Below are 16,154 nucleotides of genomic sequence, written 5' to 3' on the forward strand. Positions count from 1 at the left end.
GTTTTCGTCATGATAACTGCGAAGAGTTCTTCTCGACACAGTGGCCACGGGCGCGCTCGTGGCGTTCGCGAATGGCGGAGTGCGTGTGCCATCGCGATGCTTGCGCGACGATCATGTCGTAGTGCAGCTTGCCTTTTCCGTGTTTTTATTATCTGCGCGGCAATTGGCAGAAGATGGCAGCTAATCGGATGACGTTGCCGCCACTTCTGGGATAACTCCTCGTATCGGCAGGCTTGGATAATATCACGAATTTGGTGCTTTCACGAAACCAATTTCTGGTAACTGCAGAAACCACAGATAATCAGATGTTTTTTTTCTCCTTTTGTGGGTGGCTCCCTTTATCCAGAGACACGTGTGGATCATACGAAGTTTCGATGGCACTTTGGGAATACAGCAGTGTACTCCCAAATGTCTGTGGACAAGGCGTGAATAATTGGCACAATGAATGCTTGGATAATAGGTTTCTCGATAATGGGAACTGCGGGTTAATAGGGGAGCGTATAATTGGTTGACGTTGTATATGATGCTGCTGCACTAAAGTGGAATTAACAGTAACAGCGAGCACCGGGGCAAGTAATCTCCCCTTAAGCTGACTCACGGAGCCGCCCTGTCTCCGCATGATCTCAGTAATGCCTTTGGCTCTGCCTCACGGATTCCAGCAAACACTGGGGGTGAAAATGTGGCACGTGTTCCACAGTGGAGAAGGAGCCGTACATACTTCATATCGTTCGTTCACAGTGGCTTTGGGAATTGCAGAAAAATGTTGCGATGGGACAGCCCAGAAACCCCCCCCCCCCCCGATATATATCACTCACCCGGCTCCGTTATTGATGCTGCCCTATTACGTAAATATGTAGCTTGTCGTAAGCTGACGTTTCAGGCAATGGCCCTTCTTCAGAGCAGCGAGTGCGTAAAGATGGAATAAGTTGTACTGCCGCGTAGGTTTTCGTGGTGGTGCTGCTGGAGTGCGTTCTGAAGTGTGTTCGCAGTGTACCGCATATTGTGTACCATGTGCAGTGTAACGCGTTCTGCGTACCGCTCGCTGCGTCCCGTATTCTGTGTACCGCGTGCTGTGTACCGCTCGCTGCGTACCGTATTCTGTGTACCGCGTGCTGTGTACCGCGTGCTGTGTACCGCTCGCTGCGTACCGTATTCTGTGTACCGCGTGCTGTTCAGCACGATGTCCAACGTTTTTGCTCCCCGTGCTGGCGACTATTAAGCCGAAATGTCACCTGGACACGCATCAGAGAGCTGAGTAACTTACGCTTGAAGACCACACGAGGAAGTTGTGGCCTTCTTGGAAGTGCTGGGGGGGAATGTCAAAAAGAGAGTTGACACTGACAGTTTAGAGTTTTTATTTTAACATACGAACGTGTCGAGTAACTTTTTTTTTTGCGCCCGTGCGCCACTGCCAACGCAGCAGCATCACCAAATAACGTGTTTACATATGAACAGTTTTCGACTGTATCCAAAAGTTAAAAAGGGGAAATAAACTCGCAAACGAAAAAATATTCGGCCACTGGAAGCGGGTAGTGGAATGGCCTGGTGGGGAGGTTTACCGATAACATCTGTGCTTGGTTGGGGTATCAGTTGAGCACCATGTACCGTGCTTGTTCTGACACTGATGCTCAGCGCAATGATGATGGTTGGCATTGATCATGGTGGTTCTTCGACCTCTGCAAAAAATGCAACATTTTGCCAGGGGTCGAATACTTGTGGCTCAGGCGCCCCTGTGGTTTGAAGCTGTTTGCCCCCCACAGCTCGTTGTTTTGGATAACGTGGCGTTCAAAGTCAAAAAGCGCTCGGGTGATGAGGGCTTTGGAAGTTTAGCGCCAAATCATTGAAATTCCTTCCCAGAAAAAGCCGCCGCGTACAACCAGGCCCCTCGCGACCCCACTTTGGCACCCGTATTCACACGGCAGGGAATGGTATTCATTGCAGGCGGTGCAAGTTCACAAAGGTGTTGCGGTGGTGAAATGTTCACTACCTCGCCTGGTACACAAGAGATCGTGGGTTCGATCCCGGCCCTGACGCCTGTGAATTTGTTCTCTCTCCCCGTGGTCGCGTGGAGTTTTCTCCGGATCCTCCAGTTCTTTCCTCCATTTAGAATCAAGATCCGTTTAGAGTGTTTGGTTGCTGTACATTTCCACATAAGCCATGTCGTTGAGCTATCATAAGTGGCGAGGTTTCTACTGAAAGAGAGCTATATAGTTAAGTGGGCCTTACCTGGTAAAAAAAAAATTGTTTAACAGTTTAAATAGGAAAAATAACAACAATAGTGATTTAAATTTGTAACACGCCGCACAGTATTCGCTTGCGTTCGAAGCGGGAGAACGACTCGGAGGCACGAGGGGGGACCACAGATGAGGCAGCAGCTAGGCGATGGGCCGACGCGACCGACAATTTCCCAAGCTCCACGGTAAATCGATATATTAACGGTGTTGTCGTCCGACCGTTGAGTGAGGAAACAAAACGCATGTGCGTGCGCCCTGGTGTTGCGAGGCACCTGGCGTTATCTTTGTACAAATATCGCACATTCTTAGCTTTTGTCAGCGGCAGTCTTGAAGCGGTCCGCGTTCCCTGCTCGAATGCAAATTAGTTTTGAAGGAGCCCTCAACTATGCTCAAAAGAAGGGGGGGGGTGGAGCGGTTGGCGAGCCCGCGCTGTTAACTCAAACGACCCGAGTTCAATTCCCGGATGCGGCTTTTGTCGATGCAAAGCGATATCTTAAACCGGCTCCTTGGGCCTCTTCTGTCCTACACCAACCCTCACCAGGCCAGCGTGGTGAGGTACGGTCGTCCGGCAGTGGATTGGAAATGGGGCTGTACATTATATTACATCGTAATGTATCTCCGTATCGATCACTTTGTATCGAGGTACGTTGCGTGCGGTCGCTGGTGGTGGCAGGGAAAGGGGTTTGATGCTGGGAGGTCGGGAGGGGTTTAGTCGCCGGGGTTGCTGCCTGATTGGCTCTTAGGGTCGCGAGGTTCGCAGGTGGCTTGAGGGGCGGCACGGGGAGGCAGCCCGCAGAGGACAGATCATGATATGGGACATTGTGTTCGTGCCCTCTGTTAGGTCACTGGCCGTCGGTCCACAACTTGGGGGGGGGTGGCACAATGCATTGGGTTTTTAAATTTGTTATTTTGCTCATGGTGTGTGCATCGAATCCCATGCGTAAGAGCTGACGTGTTTTATTTGTTTGTGTGGTATGCCGCTTCATCAACCCGCAGTGACCAGCGCGGTGAAGTATGGTCAAACAACTTCCCATGCGTGACACGGTACTGGGGAGGCATTCATCCCCCGGTGGATTGACAAACACCTTCACCTTACTATTGTTATTGTTAAGCATTGTATGTATGTACATTGAACTTGTTTTGCACCGCATGCCATTGGTTCACATTACCCCTGCAGTCACTGGAGGCCGCTACATCCAAAGACCTATTTATAGAGAGAGAATTGATTCTCGATGCTGAATCAGAGGAAGAAAATGTCCAGTGTTTATCCGATGGCAGCGTTAGGTGCGGGCAAAGCCAAGACCTCGTTAAACACCCGCTCGCCACCGACGTGAGAAGTGGGCCCGCCGTGATGATTTCTATCTTCGAGAAAAAAATTTTGGGGCGCGTATGCGGGCAAGTAGCCGGGTCCGTTGATTCACCTGACGGATAAGATGAGGAGGAATCTGGGGTTCGAACGATGGACAACGGAGCGAGGCAACCGCTCGTTTCTTGCGGCACACGGTGGAGGGGGAGGGCGGTTTGCGGAATGAGGGCGCAGTGGAGGCGACTTTATGGGGTCCTTCTTTCCGGAGTCATTGGCCAGCACCACCGCCACCGCATCCTTTACAGTCGTTTCATCGTTCCGGAAAGGCATTTTTCTTTTGGTCCTCCTTGCCTCGGCAGTGATGTAATCGCGTGATAAAAAGCAAAAGGACAAAAGCGAAGTTTTAAAATAGCCGACAATCTTATTTCCTGCTTGTGAAAGGGACGCGCTACCCCTCACCCGATTATTGGTTGGATTTAGGTGATCATAAAGTTATCTTACATTTACGTCCTGACAGATAACATTGAGGTTATAATGCCTCTGTAGCTTAATGACAAAAACTACTGTTCATGAACACGAACAAATCAAACACTTTTAGTTAAACTAACACTCTGAGAGAACATGACAATAGTATTTCTAATAAGTTGCGTCATGTGCCCGTGAACATGTAATGGATTGCCTGCTATTTTCACCTTGACACAATCGCGCAGTTGCAAGATATTCCATTTTATATTCACTCGCACAAACCTCGCCGCATTAGGTGTTAAGCATTCACATTGTAGATCAGCCCGTCCTCACCGTGCTCTGTAATGTTTCACAGTCCACGTGAAACGAGGCACCGCTGTCCTACGATTAAAGGGTTCTCACCTAGTTTTGATTTAAAGCTTTCGTGACTGCAGGGATTCATATTCTTGGTTCTTTCGGTAAAGTCACGTAGAAGGGAAATAATAAAATAAAATAAATATAAAACAATAAAAATTTTCACGACGTTTCGACTGCAACACAAGCAATCGTCATCAGGTGTGAAATTCACAGCAAGAAATTTTGAAAAATTTGAAAATTTGAAAAATGTTCTTGCTGTGTTGCTTGTGTTGCAGGCGAAACGTCGTGAGAATTTTTATTGTTGAATATTTTTATTATTTTATTATTTCCCTTCTACGTGACTTTAACGAAAAGAACCAAGAATATGGTTCTCACCTCGTTTTAATTAAAGGTCCTGTGCGGTGTGTACGCTGTGTACGCCCTGTACGTGCGTGCGTGCTGTGTGTACCAAGGGTATAGGACACGCGCACACAGCGACGCCCATTGTGTTTTGTTCAATACGCGGGCGAATTGAGGGCAGTGGGAACACAAGAGGCGTTCTGTTTTTAAATCGTCGCAACGTCTCGCCGCTCAACTGACCCAACATCGGGCGTGACAGACCCGTAACGCCGGGGATGGGGGTTACGGGGGGCTCGGAGAGACCCCCTTTTAATGATGAATGCCCCCGATGGCGGGTTTTTCTCGTGTAACCCATGCCCACTCACACGGACTGATCCTCTCAGCGGTGTCCTTGATTTAATTCGCATACTTCATTCGGTGATGATGATGACTATTATGGTTATCTGCTTCTTATTATGATGACGGTGATATGCAAACTGTCTGCAGTAGCCGGAGGGAGGTGGACAAATTGCACTAATGAGCACATGGAAGTAATGGGGGCGTAGCGACAGCCGTTCCTCGCATGGAGGGGGAGGGTGGTGGTGGGGGAATGGGGGGGCCAGAGCAGAATGCACAATAGGCAAGAGCAGAGATCGTATCGTAACTCATTCTGCTCGGTGTTTACCGTTTGTTTAACGTTTGTTTGACATCGACCTCCGCCGTGCCCCCCACCCCGCTCCAGAGGTTTGTACTCCTCCCTTTAAACAAGGCCACGCTGGTACAGGGTTGAACGGGGGGAGGGGGGGGTGGAAATTCCACATTCCCATGGCAGAGACCAGTGCTATTCATATGAAGCACACTGTTAACTTCTGGAGCAAATTTAGACTTAACTTTCGTGACTGCAGGAATTCATAGTCTTGGTTCTTTTGGTAAAGTGACGTAGATAGAAAAAAAAAGCTAAATTAAAAGAAAAACGAGGCAAAAAAAAACCCCACGACGTTTCGATCGCAACACAAGCGGTCTTCTTTTGGATTTTCGGTAGCAAATTTTGACCGCCGGTGAGAACAACATCCGAGACATGCGAGGGCAAAGTTATTTATTTATTTAAGCAGGTAAGGCTCCCACTGAGCTACGTTAGCCCCCGTTTTCAGAAGCCATCTGGCCATCACAAATGACAGCTCAACGAAGTGGCTCGTCGTTTCGGATGAATCCGCCAATTCTGCCGGCCGTGTCGTCCCTCTGCCACGACCGGTTCGCTGGGCTCATCACCCAAAACTGGAGGTCATCCCCGGGGACAAGGAAGCTCAAACTTTTATTCCATACAAACCGAGCGTGCGGTTTTGCGGCGCGTTTACGGCTCGATGCACATACAAGCCGAACTCTGTTTTCTGCATCGCCTGCCCGAGTAAGACCGGCGACGATAAAATATATTTATTAATGCCTGGGGTTCGACAGAACACAGTTGTGCTCTGTGTTTGTGTGTTCTCGCTCAATCTGTAGCATTATTGTGTGGAACGTTATGGCTCGGGGAGTAATGAAACGCTTTACATCGGCTCATTCGCTCGCAAATCAGATGATTGTGTTGTACCAACAAGCCATCCTGGCTGTGCCCACAATGGAGCAGTCTCTCATGGAGGGCTGCCCCGTGTAGCTGGCGTATTGTTGGAACTTAATGACGGCTCTCTGCGGGCCTCGAACGAAAGGGTGTCGGTTGCACTCGTTAAAGTGGGGGTCGTTACGGAGCTACCGGTTTCGCCGTACAGAGGTGGGAGGTGGTGGTGGGGGGGGCAGTTGTCTCGAGCGGGGTTTTACGTGGGCCGCTGTTCGAGTGGAATTAAATTTGAGGACTGGGCCTTTAAAACAACGGCGAAAACACAGCTGCGACCCGGCGGCCGCTTGTGCCACACAGCCACGATTGTTGATACAACAACGCCCGCTGCAGCGTCGTTCCCTGTGCCTGTTATAAAGGCAAAGGTGCAGCCCTGCAAGCACTCCGCTCACGCCGTTGCAGGTGGAAGGGGCCTCCGCTAGAGCAAGCTCTAGAGCCGGGGTCGGCAACAAAAATAACAAGATGAGGCATTTTTTTTCGAATTCGGTACAAAGTTCAATATTTCAAGAGTCGCAATGCAAGTGAATACATACATACACTAGGTCACGTAAAGAGCCTCATGCGGGTCCGGAGCCGCAGGTTGACGATCTCTGCTCTAGAGCCACTTGTCCTCGCCGGCCAGACGTCTTGGAAGATGTGGGCACACGTACTTTACCCCACCACCCCCACACACGCGACATTTTTTTATTTGATCAGAAAAGGCAGAAGCCACCTGGCCACAAATGATAGCCCAGCAAAGTGGCTTATCACGTGGGAGTTTACAGCAGCCAAATACTCTAAATACGTGTTTCCTAAATGTGGAGGGAAAAACCGGAGGACCCGGAGAAAAATCCACGCAACCATGGGAGGAACATAAAAACTCTAAATATATGCATGTCAGGGTCAGGATCCAACCGACGACCTCCTGTATACCAGGCGAGAGAGTTAACATCTCGCCACCGTGGCGCCCATTTCCGATGAACTGTGACGCGTGCCTGTTTATACCGCTGGGGAAGGGGATTTAAGAAACGGGCCCCGTTTGTTGCAACTGCCGCGCTAGGAATTCAAAGCGTAAACCGGCGATCTCTGCGTGGCATGTCCAGCGTGCTCGCAATCGACGCACGGCAGTAGGGGACCCGTCGGTCTCTTGCAAATGAGTTGCATTCCGGGTTTCCGAGTTAATGTTCACGGAGCGTTGATCGCTTTGCCCGTTGTGTGTTCCGCAGACGTTCACAGCATGGTGCAACTCCCACCTGCGCAAGGCCGGCACGCAGATCGAGAGCATCGACGAGGACTTCCGGGATGGCCTGAAGCTCATGCTGCTGCTTGAAGTCATCTCGAGTGAGTGGGAACACAACAGAAAAAACTAAACACCCGTGTTGTGGCCTTAACGGACTGCGGGGCAAGTGCCGTTCGCAAGTAGCACCTGTGAAGGCCGGCAACGGCACACGATTTGGGGTGGGTCGCTAACACCATGCCCGGCCGCCTTTGTCTCCCCAGTGGCAATATTTATACTATGCACGAGGTACGATGAAATCAGCTCCTGTGCAGGTGCTGGGTGGATTGTTGCATCACGGAACTGTGGGAGGTGGCCACAGCTTGTGGAAGGGGGGGGGAGATAGGTGCATGGGTGCCAGTGATGATGACAGTGATGATGACCATTGACTTATTTCACGAGGGTGGCGACGCTGGCGGTCAACGTGATCCCACGCAGTGCCAGTTGACAGAGGCAACTGAGTCCGGGTGCTCCGGTTTCATCTCGCATGTAAACACTCATGAATTGGCGAGTAACACCTTAATATATATTTAGGATCACAGAGCTTGGGCAATTGTTGACGCCGGCTCGCCGACCAGCTGCTGCTTTCCCGCCCGTCTCGCCTCTGATTCCTCCTCTCTATTTCTCTCTCTCGTCGAGAGTGAGCGACTACTGGTTCAACAGCGTGGGACAAGATGTCATCATCATTATTATTATTATTCGTCATTTCTTTGGAGAGGGACTTCCAAAGTGCTCGGGGTTTATGTAAAGTGGGGGCATCGCCGCGGTGACATCGTTCGCTGGCGTCGCTCGCCGTGTGATCTCACGCCGCGCACCCCGGTGCCCTACATTCACAAATTGCCCGCAACTAAACGGGTCGACGTTTGCGCCTTGCGCAAGCACAGCAGTCACTCGGGGCTCTTGTGCAACGGAGGCGATGGAACTCGGCAGGCTCGCGCTTGTTCACATTACGGACACGGAGATGTGTCGTGCCATGTCATCGCCTCTGTATTGTGCGCAAAAGTTTAGGCGCACTCCTGCAATTGCTTGCGTGTGCCACAGCTGCCGGAAGGGTTTCCGTCGAGGAAACTCGCAAGAGAGTAGTGGTTAACCTGGGGTGCGAGATGCCCGTACGAGACATGGCCAGATATTTTTGAGAAGGTAACTAATTTGAAACACAAATTAGGATGGTGCGTGTAAGTACAACTTTTTGTTTCATCAAACCTGTGCGTTTATTAACATTGTACATTTTTTACGATTGAGAACCAAAGGGGGGTGCAGGCTGCAGTCAAATTAAGAGCCACTGGTTTAGAGGGCACCTTGACCTCCTCGTCCACACTGGATAGATGTCATGGAAGAAGTGGGGGGGGGGGGATACCCACACTTGACCTCACCACTCGTGACCACCTGATCAATTTACTCTGATGCAGTCATCGATACCTGCTGGTTAGAGTACGTGTCGATAATGATAATAATCATATGGCCCTTCATCAATCCACTGATGAATGAAGGTCTGACCCACGTCACGTCAATCGAGGGGATTGTTTGACCATACTCCACCACGCTGGTCAGTGCGGGGACGGAGCATTATAAGTTCATTACGACGAATGATTTTGCCGCACCGCCCTACGCTGCCCACAAAGTTACCCCTCATCCTATAAACGCCCTGCCGTGCGTAGTGAGTCGTCCGTCTGAGCACTATCCAGCAACCAATCTGCTTGGCATTCAAGATGAGACGAGATTGGGTGCGTTCCGGGTGACGTGGTCAGAGGCTTGCGTACAGTAATAGCTGAGCCGGGCCAAATATTTCGCAGATCGCTCTGTGAGGGGGGGGGGGGAGCCGCACGCGTAAAAACGAAAGATGTCAGATCGCCTCCAGCTCAGTCGAGCAGCCCTCGTCACCTTCAACGACTTTGAGTGGCCCAGGTCGCTGGAAATTCCACATTCCTGCGAAGGGGGCCAGTCTCTCCATGGGACCCCCCCCCCCCCATTATTGACTTTCGGTCCTTTGCAAAGAGGCTCGTAAAAATCCCCGTTACTCAGGCGGGTTGTGTTTTAGTCTGCTACATGCACAGCCCATTTGTCAATTCCACCGCCCCCCCCGCCCCCCAGGTCTTGGGTGTTATTTGACCGCACTTCACCATGTTGGTCTGTGAGGGCTTGAAGGCGCGGGGGTTGCGCTACGTGTGTGGCACAATTACAGCAGCTCCGGGCACGGGCTCACGTGACCACTTTACACGTTTGGCGATGACTCTTTGTTCAATGTTCGACGCTGGCACGCTGCGACGATTAGGACGCCGGATTTGCGATCCGGAGATCACCGGTCCCATTCAATGTCCCGGTGCGGCAGTCGAAACGAGTTTCTCCATCTTAAATTTTTTAAATCAATCTCCCCGAATCTGGTCCGGCCACGGTTTCACCATGGCTGGCTATGTACGACACTGTGCAAAAGAAGGTCAAAACAAAGACAAAGATCCCCCGTATAGCCTGTAACCGACTGTTGGGGAAAGTGCTGTTGGTGAGCACTGATGAAGGCCGGCACAGCACACGAAGGGGTGGGTGGCCAGCACCACGCCCGGCCGCCTTTGTCTCCCCAGTGGCGATGTTTACACACTGCACCAGGTACTAATTTGAGGCTGAGTCGACCTAGGGGAGGCCCAGGACCGGTGCAGATAACTATAATTGTCACTATTGTTGGCCGTGAGCGGGAATCGAACTCGGGTTGCCGAATTCGTAGCGCAGCGTAGCGCGAACCTCTACACCACTGCTCCCCACAACATACATTCATTCAAAGCGTGTGGATACTTCCACATCTTCCAGGACGTCTGGCCAGCGTGGAAGGAGTAGACCAAAATACCCTCCTAAAGTGGCTCTCTATAGAGCTCCCTCCAGATTAAAGCTCTTCCGCCAGCAGTTGCCCGAGCCAAGCAATTGCGCGGCTGTGCCTTTTTGCTCTTGTTGAGCGTTCTTCCGTTGTTGTTTTAAAGAGCACTTTGCGCGCATGATGTTTCAGCACTCAATTATTGGCTCACGGAAGCCTCCTCTTTGAAGTAAGAGTCCCCTGTTGTGTGTGTTCGTGTTTGTGCGTGCGTGTGTTTGTGTACGCGCGCTAGCGTGGTGCCATTATGCGCAGTTTTAAATGCAGAATGCCCCCGCCGGTCCTGTGTCTTTATTGGGCCGAAGGAATGCCGGCCAGAATAGTTGGGAGTGTAGCGAGTAGCGTGCGGCACTCCCACACAAAGGTGTGTCGGGCACCCTCGGGTTAGAAAAAAAACATGCCCGGCCAGTTTTCGGCCAAGATGGAGGCCTTCTTGTTACTCGCGAGCAGGACAAATGTGTGCCTGCATTTGGAATATCCGTTGGCGTGCTTTGTCTGCAGGGGCCTTATAATGAAATGTTTATGCTTGCTTTGCCAAAGGCCACGCAGTTCCAAAGTCTATTGGTCTCGGGGTAAATGACATTTTTCCGGCGATGACATTGGCACACAGTAGCCTGCTCTGGTTCAATGATATCAACACTGATCTGTTTTTTTTTACTCAAATTATGTTCGTGGGGGTGTTGCAGAACCCAGTTTCTCCCCCGCTGCCCCCGATAGAAGTCGAGGTGAAGGAGCAGTCAGGTTTGGTTGACGATCCAGCAATCAACCGTTTCACTCTCGTCACTCGCCCACCGGCAGTCAGCCGCCTCCTTACCACTCTTCTATCGCTCCTGCCGTTGTTACTTTTCCCGTGAGCTTCACTCATCAATTCCTCCACTCTTGTCTAGGATTCGGTCTATCAGACCGACCCGTGTCGCCTCATCCGCCCGGTGTTCAGCCACCGCGCCGCAGGTCACAAAACTTGTAACAGCCACCATTGACTCGCCAACAAAGTGGTGCTCATTTTCATGGAAGGATGACAGACTAAGGTGATCCCCGAACTGGGATTTGAGTGTGAAGCAAGTGCTGCTCTTCCCGCTGGGACCGCCTCGGTCACATTTATCAGGGGCCGACAGATTTTGTCGTAATTAGTGACCACACTCCTGGACAGAAACACCCAGCGGTGCTCGGGTCACCAGAGCAGCCCCCAAAAACCCAAAGAACACAAATGTTCTTCCCCACCGACAACGGTAGAAATAAATTAATTAAAGTCAGAGCGGCTGACCAAACGGTACCGGGCGACGTGGCACGGTGTAGTCGACAGACCGCGGACGCGCAGCCCACAGGTATTGGTCCTCTCGCTGAAGATGACCGGACGTGCAGGCGCGGCACCGATGGGAAACGTCGAATGCTCGAAGACTTTTGCGCACAGCCCAAGGCCCGTCAACGAATGCGTTCAGCGTCATTACTCAGGCTCGACTCGCAGCAGCTTTGAATAAATAAATATACACGGCCAATTGTGCGCAAGATCATCGCCATGGTCTCCCGGTGCCGCTCGGTATCACACATTGATTGTGGGTAACAGCATCTACACTGTGTGAGCGGAGCAGCTCACTCCTGAGCTCTGTCTCCACGTGTAAACACAAACATGTTTAAGTGAGTCCATTGGTGGGTATTGTCTTTACACACCAATAGTACCCAATGGCATTTGTTTAACTAAGCGAACTCTGGACCGGTTTTGGATCCTTCTTGCATGTCATCAGCAAGAGTCGGCCTTGTTAAACAAATGCTGCTGGATTGCCAGATGTTATTGGCAAGAGGACTCCGTATAAACAAAGGTGACCTGTTCAGCCGTTTGTGTGAATCTGCATAATAAATGTGCTAGCGTGTGTGAATCTAGAACCTAAAGTCGTATGAATCTAGAAGCTACAATGGATTGAATGTCGGTCAAAGTGTCTATTGCACATTTCGTCATTTGTTTCCACTTTCCTCTGCCAATATGCTCAAGTAGTGCACATCTGTCGGTGCACGATCTATAGAATCCACATGAACCGCGGGACCCTATTCAACGCAATGGCAAAACCACACGCGTCGTGTTGCTCTGCCGAGGGACGTCGTATTTAAAATAATAACCCGTGGTTGTTCCCGCGCAGGCGAGCGTCTTCCCAAGCCCGAGAAGGGCAAGATGCGCGTCCACAAGATCAACAACGTCAACAAGGCGCTGGACTTCATCGCAAGCAAGGGCGTCAAGCTGGTCTCCATCGGAGCCGAGGGTGAGGTGTCCACACAGCAGCCCCCGTGGCGTCGGGGTGGGGGGCTGAATATGACTGAGGTCTCCCCCCTCCCACTGCGGGCCGGAGTGCGTCGTGTTCGGGAACAAGGAGGGCAGGCCCACGATTTCGGAGCATTGCAGACACTTTAAAGATGTGGCGAGTCGTCGTCAGTACGGTCATAAAGTGGCTTTACACTCGGGCAGAGGTTTGTTGCGCTATTAGGAGTGGGATTTGGATACAAATAATGTGTCCACCACCCATCTTGATAGTGAGTAAATGCTCGTAAAATACCGCTGCTTCGGACGTACTCGGACGGAAATAGCTTTAAGTGACGTTGAAATGGTAAACGCCACAGTGGCGATATGTGAACTACCTCACCTGGTATCCAGAAGTTTGTGGGTTTGATCCCGTTGTTGAATATGTTGGGTGGAGGAGGGTGTACGGACACACATTTTATTACTCGCGCGATCTCACCCAAAAATACATTGTGAATAAGGGTAGCAGCGATCGACTTCCCAAGAAGTTATTTTCCGTATTTCCAACCGACACGTCAGCCCTGCGCTGCCTCTGCTGGTGCGTCACGTAGATACGGCCGCCATTGTGCGCATACGTCAACGAGCACGTGCGGACGCGAATCTCGAAACCGCGGCCGGAATGCGTTGGTCGCTTCGCGTGAATGGTACGGCAGCCTTTTGAAATCCGAGCGATGAATCGCGAGGGTCGCGCACGTCGTCGTCGGCACGCCAGGGTCGCGACGCGGCGAGTCGGTGGCCCGCGGTGTCCTCCGTGGCGTGCGAGACGCCGCCCTCGTGCGTGACCCGTCGCGCCGCTTTTATAAACGTGCCGCACCCTCCACCGCGCCGCTTTGTGCTGTTTCAAAAAACGATTATTCGGTCGCCCCCCACGCCCCGCCTCTTTTGCAATGGGCGGAAATGTCACGGCGTACAAGGCCGGACGTCGATGCTAGTTTCCCCCATGCTCCGTCGAGCTGTGCAAGTTGCCCGCTCCCGTTGACCTTCGCGTGGCCTCTGTCGTCATCCGAGTCGTGTGGCACTCGCAAAAATTCGTCACCGGGCGGGAGACGTTATATACACTCGCGCATTTTTTCTGCGTGACCTCACACCCGCTGAGATAACGCTCGCAATCAACGCGGGTCTATTCTCGTGACGACCCCGCATACCGAGCGTTCTTGCGTGACACGTTTCGGACTCTTTATCGCAAAAGATGTTGAGCCCGCGAGCGTGGCTCGAGATGCGGTGCCCGCCGGCAGAGACATTCCACGTTGCGTGAATGTGGTAGGAGATGACCGCAAAGATGTTTCTGAAGTTTGTTTATCGTTGCCACACTCCGTCACCAACTTGTTCTCTCTTGCAGTGACCTTATTTGCTCATCGGTGTGAAGGCTCACTTGCACCTCATCTGTCCTCATGTTACTCATTGTCTCACCAGCCCTGCTGAACTACCGTTTCCCTCGCTTCCTCCTCCTCTGCACCCCCTGCTAATGAACTCTGGAACCCATAACCCTCTTTTCTATGCTCTACTGCTAAACTTTGGAAATTATCACCCTCCTCCTTCACATCCGGTAAAGGTGAACTCTGAACTGCTCACCTGCATCTATCTCCTCACTCGATAATGCCTCTCAGTCTCGTAAGTCTACTGTCAACCGTTGACAATCCCCTGCAGTTGTGCTGTCACTGACGAAGATTAGCGTTCGTGAGAGGTCGAGACTCTGGACCTTGTGTCAGCGACTTTCAATGTTGGCGTAGAGAGAATCGCACAGTTCGGGAAATGCGTGGTTCACGCTCACAGGCATACACTCTCTCTGCCCGTGCAGCTGATGGAATTTAAAGGACGCTCGCGCTCGTAATCCAACACACTGTGGAGGCAGCAAGGGTTGGTGGATCACACAAATGTTACGGATACTCCCTTCCTGTAGCCATCGAGGAGGAAGCCATACCTTGGCCTCGCCAGAAGGCGGCTCAGAAATAAATGCTAAATTCCACAAGTTTCATCGCACGGGTGCTCCGGTTTCCTCCCACAGGTATAAACACTCATTCATTGGGCGATCACGACGTAATGTACATAGAAGGCCGCAGAGCTTACGGGGTGAATTTGGTGCCATCTCACCATCTCGCTGCTGCCTTCCCCACTCGTCCGTGGTTCCTCCTCGCGCCCCTGAGTCTACAAGAGTGGATACCGTGCGGTGCCGCGTTTCGCGTTGACGTAAAAAAAACATTGTTATTAAAAAATCTGGTCTGATACTCCAACTGATAATTAATTCATTATTCGTTGCAATAAGTAATTATTCGCCTATTGTTCATCCACTGCTGGGTAAAGGCCTCCCCGCAGAGTAAGTGGTCACAAGGGGGGTTGTTTAACTATACTTCACCCATGCTGGTCAGTGCAGGTTAGTGAAGAGGGAACTCGGGATCGATTTGGAAATGACTGGCCACCAATGGCCAGAAATTGAACTCGGACCCCTGAGTCAACAGTGTAGTAGTGCGCTAGCCACTGTGCCACCACTCGAGCCAAATTCTCCATGCGAGCGATTCTCATTTTAAACTTGGGCAGACTTATTCGATTGAAACGTGTGAAAAACATTCCCCGTCACGTCCAACCATCCGTGGTGAGGAACGGGTTGTGTGTTTCAGCGCCCTGTCAAGTTGTGTGACAAATCGTCGATCTTTTTGATATGCTTTTTTAAGTGTGATCTTTAAAAAACATTTTTTGACAAACGACAAATCCGGTACACAACAAAGGATATTAAAGGGGGTTGACACCAGTACAACACACATTACGGATTACAGTGCAATGCAAACCCACACCGTATGGGTTGACACGGTATGGAAACCAATTTAAACCGCATGTTTCAATTAACCGTTTCAATACATTGTACAATCCTGGTGCCTTCATAAGCTCTGATAGCCCTGTAGGAGAAGGGAAACAGGGGAGGGGGGAAGGGGAGAGAGGGGTGGAGTGCCAAAGTGCCCGCATGAATGCTCTTCAGAATCAATGCCCACTGGAGGAGAGGTCGTGAAAGGGGTTTCATCTTCGGTGGTAAGCTTCCTTCCTGCCCCGTGGTGTTGCACTTCGATGCTCTAGAGCGGCCTTTATGCATAATCTTCGCGAGATGTTTCTTCCCACCGTGAATTTTTTACCTTTACGATCCAGAAAACACGTGTTTATGACCTCCCTTGGCCAACTGTCAAACATCACCACGAGGGGCTGTTGGGATTCCTGCCACCCAGAAACGTTGGCCCTCTTCACTTTTCCTCCCAGCTTGCAAAGTTTTCCTGTTGCTTCCAGTGAGATTCCTGGCAATGGTCCCACTCTGACAACTGTCTTTATTCGTACCTTAGTCTCAACCCGCAAGATACCCTCGGCTCCATTGTGTCCCGAGGCTGTATCTGTGGTTGATTTACTCGCACCCTTGACACTGTTTTTATTTGCTTTCAAGCTCTTTGTTGTTTGACCTGTAGTGCAGTAAGTTCTAGTGTGGTTT

The 16,154-nt window shown here is 51.1% G+C and overlaps 1 protein-coding gene across 1 annotated transcript in view; it reads left to right on the forward strand.

Moving 5' to 3' along the window:
- Positions 1-16,154, forward strand: part of LOC144723651 (alpha-actinin-1-like) — a 78,634-nt gene that overhangs the window by 22,765 nt on the left and 39,715 nt on the right. Inside the window, exons 2-3 of the mRNA XM_078602546.1 lie at positions 7,495-7,609; positions 12,534-12,653. Coding sequence (XP_078458672.1) covers positions 7,495-7,609; positions 12,534-12,653 — 235 coding nt within the window. The remainder of the gene's footprint in view (positions 1-7,494; positions 7,610-12,533; positions 12,654-16,154) is intronic.

Source organism: Lampetra planeri, chromosome 18, assembly GCF_965212315.1.
Source record: "Lampetra planeri chromosome 18, kcLamPlan1.2.h2, whole genome shotgun sequence".
NCBI lineage: Eukaryota > Metazoa > Chordata > Hyperoartia > Petromyzontiformes > Petromyzontidae > Lampetra > Lampetra planeri.